The sequence below is a fragment of the Antrostomus carolinensis genome, unplaced genomic scaffold, assembly GCF_000700745.2.
Source record: "Antrostomus carolinensis isolate BGI_N321 unplaced genomic scaffold, ASM70074v2 scaffold9592, whole genome shotgun sequence".
Classification (NCBI taxonomy): domain Eukaryota; kingdom Metazoa; phylum Chordata; class Aves; order Caprimulgiformes; family Caprimulgidae; genus Antrostomus; species Antrostomus carolinensis.
The window spans coordinates 99,621-107,663 of NW_010300165.1; the positions used below are offsets into that span (position 1 = coordinate 99,621).

The 8,043-nt window shown below is 35.9% G+C and overlaps 1 protein-coding gene across 1 annotated transcript in view; it reads left to right on the forward strand.

Moving 5' to 3' along the window:
* The window catches only part of LOC104521128 (vacuolar protein sorting-associated protein 13B-like), a gene marked incomplete at both ends in the record, with an annotated part of 97,764 nt that extends 90,550 nt beyond the window's left edge, over nt 1-7,214 (forward strand). The window contains 2 exons of the mRNA XM_010163034.1: nt 5,250-5,376; nt 7,071-7,214. Of these exons, the coding sequence (XP_010161336.1) occupies nt 5,250-5,376; nt 7,071-7,214 (271 nt within the window). The remainder of the gene's footprint in view (nt 1-5,249; nt 5,377-7,070) is intronic.
* Nucleotides 7,215-8,043: the final 829 nt, after the last annotated feature.

Consider the following 8,043-nt stretch of genomic DNA (forward strand, 5'->3'; position numbering starts at 1 on the left):
AGGGAAGTAGGGGGCATTCCCTGTGAATCTTTTGGAATAAAACTCAATACATTTGTATTCAGTCCTGTGTTTCAGTTGCTGTGTTTATTATACTTGAAGTTTTGCTTGTATTCATACTGTAAGAGCCTTACTCAATAAGATGGAGGGTTTTATTTTCTTTATTAATCAACAGCAAATAAATGTTGCACGGCATTCTTAATATGATGAAAATTAGCTTTACTGAGGCATAATTATATAACAATAGTCATTCTGTACAGCCAGATGGTGTGCATTTGTTCACTATCTAATTTTGGTCATTAGATAGTCCTCAAAATGTTGCTGTGTTATTTCACTGTCTTGCAATGTATCTTTGCAATACCTCAGAGAGCTGAAAGGATGCAATATGTTCTGCCCACTGGGAGATGGAGGTTTGAGGCACAGTGGTGTCATTACAGTAGTTAGATATTGCAATAGTACCCCTGTACTTGGCACTGGTGAGGCTGCACCTCGAGTACTGTTTTCAGTTTTGGGCCCCTCACTACAAAAAGGACATGGAGGTGCTGGAGCATGTCCAGAGAAGGGCAGTGAAGCTGTTGAAGGGTCTAGAGCACATCTTATGAGGAGCAGCTGAGAGAACTGGGATTGTTTAGCCTGGAGAAAAGGAGGCTGAGGGGACACCTTATTACTCTCTACAGCTTCTTCAAAGGAGGGTGTGGAGAGGTGGAGTTCAGTCTATTCAACCAAGTAACAAGTGATAGAACAAGAGGAAATGGCTTCAAGTTGCACCAAGGGAAGTTTTAGATTGGACATTAGGAAGAATTTCTTTCCTGAAAGGGTTCTCAGGCATTGGAAGGGGTTGCCCAGGGCAGTGGAGTCCCCATCCCTGGAGGTATTTAAGAGCCATGTAGACATAGCGCTTAGGGACATGGTTTAGTTGAGGACTTGTCAGTGTTAGGTTAATGACTGGACTCTTAAAGGTCTTTTCCAATCAAGGCAATTCTGTGATTCTGTGATTTGTAGATCAGGGATTAACTGGTTTATACAACCGAAAGAGAAACATCTTTTATAAGTCCTAAGTTAGCATGCTAACCAACGTATCATCTTTGGTTTTGCATGCCTTACACTACTAGAGAGCACTGTTTGGTAATGTGGCCTATTCCATGCTAAAACTTGGGTTTTTTTCTTTTTCAAGACACAGAATTCTTTGTAAGGACACATTTCTCTGTAGATAGTAAACTTACACAGTATAAATGAGCTCTTGATTGTCATTCATATATTGAATGTATATGAGTTTCTCCCTGACCTATGTATTTTATGTAATTTTTATTAAATGATAATTACGAATAATACAAAATTTTCCAAGTTTCACTTCTAGGTTATGTTACCTACTGGCTAGTATTTTCGGTTTGTTTTGATTAGTTTTTCCATATAAGAAGGACAAGTTATAGTCTTTGGTGCATTTTCACAACTTGTCCAGTTTCATATCATCACACCTTCTTGATAAATGCAACATCATCTCTTTGGCAGTCTGTCCTCCTCATATAAATTCAATGTGCTTCTGAGTGGGTGTAATCAAATACTGATGATTTGGGTTTATGTAATCAAATGTTGTTGCTTTGATTACAAAATTCTGTTCTTCACGTTTTTTCTCACTTCTTACCATGACATTTTTTGTCATTAGATACGTCTTTGCTTTCAAGGTACTTCCAGACCTCTATTGTATCCATCTCCCCTTATATGTCACATAGACACATCTACACTTACTGCTCATCACACCTCACCATACCAGTTACCAGGGCTACCGCATTTAATTTTCAAAGAAGCACTTTCTTGCTTGCTCCTAGGCTAACCTATATGTTATAAAGGCACTTCATGTGAACATTCGCAACATTCTTCCAGATCCTTAAAAAAAAAAATATTTCTATTATACTGTAATATGAAAACTCATAGGACAGCTTTCAGGTTGCCACTGTAAGGATATTATTACCTCTGGTGCTGTTAGTTGTTCCCTTTTACTTTCCTGTCTGCAGGTGTGTTTTTTCTTATACTTAAATTGTAAGCCTTTGAGCATAGAGACCATTTTTGTTCTCATGCTTTTACAGTGTGGATCTGTGGTCCATAACCAGCGTTCACGTTACCATGCAGATATAGCCCAAATTCAACACACCTCCAGACCTTATCACAACTGCTTTGCTGCCTTGTTGCTTTGTGTTAGCATATGGTCTTTCAAATGTGCTGTACTTTTAAGTGTAGATGATCAAGTGCTTTAACATCTCTAAAAGTACTAGCTTTTCCTTTTTTTTTCCAAGACAAATATATAACAGATGCATAAATGAACCATGGAATGAATGTGCTGCAGACATAGAGCCATCATTACGCTCTTCACAATCAAGTTTTTTCATAAGCTCATGTGGCGTACACCTGTATTAAGTTAACAGTGCACTTAGGTGCAGTGTGGAAGACTTAATAATTCAAAGTGGAATTTGCTTCTTTGTTCCTCTGGTGCTCTTTCTCATACCCTCTCCCTTAATTATTTACTGTGTTCTGCTTGCCTTCTGTTTGTACTTACAGTTATTTTACTAATACTTGATTTGGCTGAGCTTTCAAATTCACCAACTAGAAATGCGGAAAGTAGTAAGTAGAGCGGCACAGGGATCCCACGTAAGGATTATTTAAAAAAAAAAAATATCAGCAATCAACCTATATTACCAAAAAAGCCATTTAAGATGTAGTGTACTAGGTATCTACTAGAATAACATTTGAAAATTAAGAAATGGGAATATGGGTGAGCTGAAAAATAATTTGAACAATGATTTAAAAGAACCGGTTGTGGGTTTGGGGTTCAATAAATAACTTGCTTTTATAGCTGTGTTTCATATTTTGAAATCACCCTTACTAGCAGTCTTATGCCCCTTCAAGTGGAAGTTTTCTAATGTATAGCTATGTGTTCTTTCATAGAACTGTTCTGCTACTTAGCTCTTTCATTTTCCTCAAAAACAAAGGCATTTCTTTCTCATCCTATTGTGAAGGTGAAATAGGAATTGGGTAGAAAGCCATCTGGTTTAAATTTAAAATGAAGGTGATGGGGAGAGAAGCATTTGTAGAACTGGCAAAATCTAAGACCATTTTCTCAGTTGAAGATGTCCGTTAACCACTAACAGGTCTGCTTTCTAATTTGGGGATCTAATTGGACTAATCTTGCTTTGAAAGCCAACATTACAGACCAGCAGAGCTACAGGTGACTAAAATGTTAAAGCTTTTAATGTAAGGTGGTAATTTTCTCACAGTCACTAATTGGCTTGCTCTTAAGCATACTACGTACTACTTATAGTAGTATGTGTGTGCAGCCTGCTCAGCGGTGTTTGTGAAGGTCATTTGCAGCAAAAGTTTTAGACTTGTGCTTAGTAAATACTAACTCTGTGCTCTGTAGCATCTGCTGTTAACTTGTGTATACTGTTGCTCTGAATAAATTTGAAAGCTCTAAGGCCTACCCATATCTTACAGTTTACATTCCCTTATAGGTTGTCATGCTTTCTACATGTTTTGAGGACACTTAAGCAAGTTGTTAGAATTTGAAGAATCAAAATTGAAATAGTCTAAGCAGTAAACTCATCTATATATTTTGAATCTTTTGAACTTGACTGAATTACAGTCACATTAAGATATCTATTTAATTTCTTTTTAGCATAACTCTTAGCCTACAAACCATCAGCATTTGAGATTGTGTACTTTTCAACAGAATCCATTTCAGAACCATTGCCTTTGCTAGACTACGTGTATTAGTACCCATTCTATAATCAAGAGATTTAAATGCCTATTCCACATGTGGTCCAGAGATTTCTGCATCGACAGGCATATAACAATATTGTTTAATGACACTGAAATGGATAACTCTAGCTAATGATAAAGACTAATTGTCCAGTTGCGTAGTTCCTGTGTCTGGCTCACTTGTGTGATATATGCTGGTGTCTGAACTGCCTTGTTTCCATTCTGGAGATAGCAAGATTAAAGGTAATACAGGGATCTCTAACTGATCTGCAGATATATCTGCATAGATCTATTTTCTTCTTCTATGTGGCAGTATAGTTTAGTCTTTTTTTATATATTGTGCCAGATATTGGCATAATTTAATGTATATTTTTAACTTGACTTGTTTCATAGTCAATAATTTTCTATTTTGAAGGCATAGGAAACTTAACTTGGACCAATAACTTTTTAATTATTGTAGAGTTCTCCTTGGTGAAATGCAGGTACTTAGCATTTCTATAAATTATTATAGGTAAAAAAAATTATAAAAAAAACTACCCTGATGGAAGGGTTCTCCCAAGAATTTGAACTGTATCCTCTTTTAGGGGCTGAACACCATCTTGATCTCATTACCTTTTTTTTTATCCCGATCAGAGCCTCTCAGATGGCATTTTGTGGCAATAGTTTATTTGACCTGACCCAGAAGATTCTGGCTATTTAGAACGTGTTGTCATAAGCTATTAGTGATCCATCTGTAACAGAGTTGTGCCTCTAGGCTTATTATTTGGTTAATGGGGAGGGACTGGGGGATGGAAATCCAGCTGGAAAAAAATGTAATTATCAAGTTTAATGGCACAAATATTCTTGGCAAGCAATCATTGGTATTAGATTAAAATGTACCAAATAAGAACAACCAGTGACAGAATCAGTAGAGGAAGACTGACATCCCTCCATTTTCAAGGCATTTTACATGGCCTTGGGCAATAGTTATTACAAATTTAATATGCAAGTCCTAGAGTTTCAAGGGATTTGCTAGTTTAATTTTTCACGTCTTTAATTTTTTGTGTCACTTAGGTCGTTGAGTGCAGGATTTTTTCACTAGAGTTTTAATGCATGGATTCAAATATTATGCAGGCTTCAGGACAGCTATTCATAAAGTGAAGGGCATCCACAGGCAAATTTGAAAAATGCTACTAGTAAAGTTTGTATCTTAATTAAAATGGTTTTGCATAGTTTGTTAAACAGTAGAAGAAGCAATGTCAAATGTCAGACTTGTCTACCTGGAGATGGGTTGAAGAGTCAAATATTTAGACATACATTTTCTGTGAAATTAAGGTAGAAGGCTGCCTTCAGAATTGGAATTAACATTATTTATAATTATGATATTTAATGCTTATTAATGCTTACCAAACTGGTATGTGCTACATGCTGGATGTAAAGAAGAATATTAGAAGTTTTTGCCACTCAATAATTTATGATGTAATTTCACACTTTTTTTTTTCTTTTCTTTTTTTTTTTTTTAGCATAAGAAGGCATCAGGAAAGGAGAGCAATTTTAACTCCAATTTTAACAGATTTCACAGTTCGAATAACTGCAGCTCCTGCGATTATTTTTACAAAAATTGATGCTGCGGAGAATTTACACCCAGAGGTTAGTACAAAATGTGAACAGAAATAGCATAACTTTTAATATATGGATAAACTTAATATTTTACTGTTCCGCCATTTTAAGTGTCCAGGTGTTTTCTCAAATGCAGAGATCACCAACTGGAAAAAAAAAATCTTAGTCACTAGCTGAAATGTTCTTTCTTGGCTGGAGAAAGAATTTTTGTATAGCATTTGATATTAAAGGCAACCTGTCCAGAGGTAGATAAGCCTGTTTGCAATTCAGAAAATGCGAATCCTTTAATGATTTCCAGCAATATTTTTAAAAGATATGTGATAGAAAAGTGTTGAGAAGAGGTGCTATAGTACAACAATACAAAACGTTGTGTTCAGAAGCTTCTCATAAAGAAGCCTGAAACTGCAATCTGTACACTATAAGAAGAAAGTTGAGCTGAGTTCTTTTAGCCAGATTTTCAAGCCCACAGATTTCCACAAGGCATCAGTTCTCCAACCATAACTGTGGCTACTTCAAGGTACTCCAGATTTAGCAATCTTTTTTACTGGTCTGTGGGTCAGCTTGTTAGTGATTAGTCTGTGAAGCATGTTACACACAAAAGATGCTGGCTCACTTTTGATATTTGTTTGTAGCTCAACAATTTAAAACATTTTATGTAGGGGAAATATCAGAAAGTTTTTGTCAGGTCAGAAGTAGTACTTCTCATAGTAGCTACTTCCTGGGAAGAGCAAAACTGGTACAGGAGTGTAAAGAGTATTAGATGTGTATTGCTACGTGCGGTAGGTGTATTGTTGGAAAGTGATAGTTAATGGGTATAGAAAGAAAAAATTGACAGCATCGTATTTTGTGTAAAGGGTGATCACAAGGAAAGATGGAAAATTATTTAATGTAAAAAAGAAATAGAAATCTTAGGGGTGGCTAGGATGCATAGAAGTTATTAAATTGAAAAAAATAAAAATCTCTTGAGCTTTACTAATGCTTATGTTCAAGACTTTCAGTGTTTTCTGTACATACATTTTTCTTGCTACCTATTCACTGAATGCTGTTCACTGATGAATGGAGAGGTCTAGTTTAGATTACAAAGAGCTTGAAGATTGTGCAACCTTCTCATGAGAAGGTGCAGTACTTCTATTTATTAAGTGACCGTTCTGCATTAGTTCTGTTTTTCTTCTCATTATTGCTTGCCAGCAGTGGTGGAGAACTTTTTTTGTGCTAGGTAACACCAATAAAATGTGGCCATCCAGCTGGCTTTGCCAAAGTATTAACAGTGACTTACAGGCAAAGAGAAATCTATTTGGTTGGTTATCAGTGAGTTCCAAGACATGATCTCATTCTAAATCAAGTAGAGCTTATGTTTAAAAAAAAAAAAAAAAAAAAAGTACATCCTTTTCTTGGAAAGAAAGGAGAATTGTAGTCATTGCCAAGGAAATAAAAAAGCAAAATCTGACAGTCCCCTGTTTGATACTACCAAGAGATGGAAACGAGACCTCACATATAAGATGCTTTTCTTGCAGAATTTGTCGTAATAGTTATGCTGTTGAAAGGAAAGCAAAGAATAAACCACATCCTTGTTTAGAAGCCTGAAACACCACTTTCTCCTAGAAAGACCAAATTAATACTATATACGATGTTGAAGCATTGATGTAGTGGTTGACTACAGCAGAGAATTACAATACAGTTGTATAGAAGCTGTTATCTAGTATATTCCCTTAATTTCTCCCCAGGAAATTTTGGTGTGTGGTCATTCTTTGGAGGTGAATGTGACAACAAACCTGGATTTCTTCCTCAGTGTGGCACAAGTGCAACTTCTTCAGCAGCTAGTAGAAGCCAATATGATTGGACTGGAACCTTGCAGTAGCACCACTGAGGTAGGTTTTTCCCTGGTTTGCAGATGGTTTTTTTAGAGTACCATAGCTCTGATCCGGTGTTTGCCTCGTCTAGACAAAATTATATAGGTAAATGAAATACATGTTTTATTATCATTTGCTTGGTCAGCTTTAAAATGCATTATAACATTAGGATGAGTTAGGATGAGCAAGAATATTATTCGGTAAATTAGACTAAGGTGATTCTGCAGCGTTATGTACAAGGAGAATTATCTTATGTAGACAATGAAGGAAATAAATTTTGAAGTAGGTTTTTGAAGTTGTTTGGCATTTAACCTTAACTTTTATTGAAGCTTTAGCATATTCTTATGAGTTCATACACTACATACACTGTGCTTCACTAAAGCCAGTAAACTATAAAATTTTCTCTGTGCCTGGTAACCACTACTCACTTAACTGTCTTCACTCAGGTCCCTAAGATTCAATCCACCTCTGAATATTCTCATACTTCTTCAGTAAGAATGGGGATGGGTACATCATAAAGGGTTCTTCATCTTCTCAACAATTAATCTCTCCTTTTTTCTTGACTCTTACAGTGTTCAGTAATCATCTCTCAAATTTGTCATTCTTATTTATTTCTAGAAGTTGATACCTCAGTTTGCATTGAAGGACAGTCACTTACTGTGACAGACTTGTAAGTTTAAATTATTAAACTTCTGGGCTGATACAAAAAAAAAAAGATAGAAAAGAAAGTGAAAACTTTGCCCTAAGAAAAAAATATGTATTTTTTATCTTCAAAACCAAGAATCTAGTCGGGCTGACAGCACCTTTTAAAGACAGTAGAAGGTAATCTGTGACAAGGCACTAATTC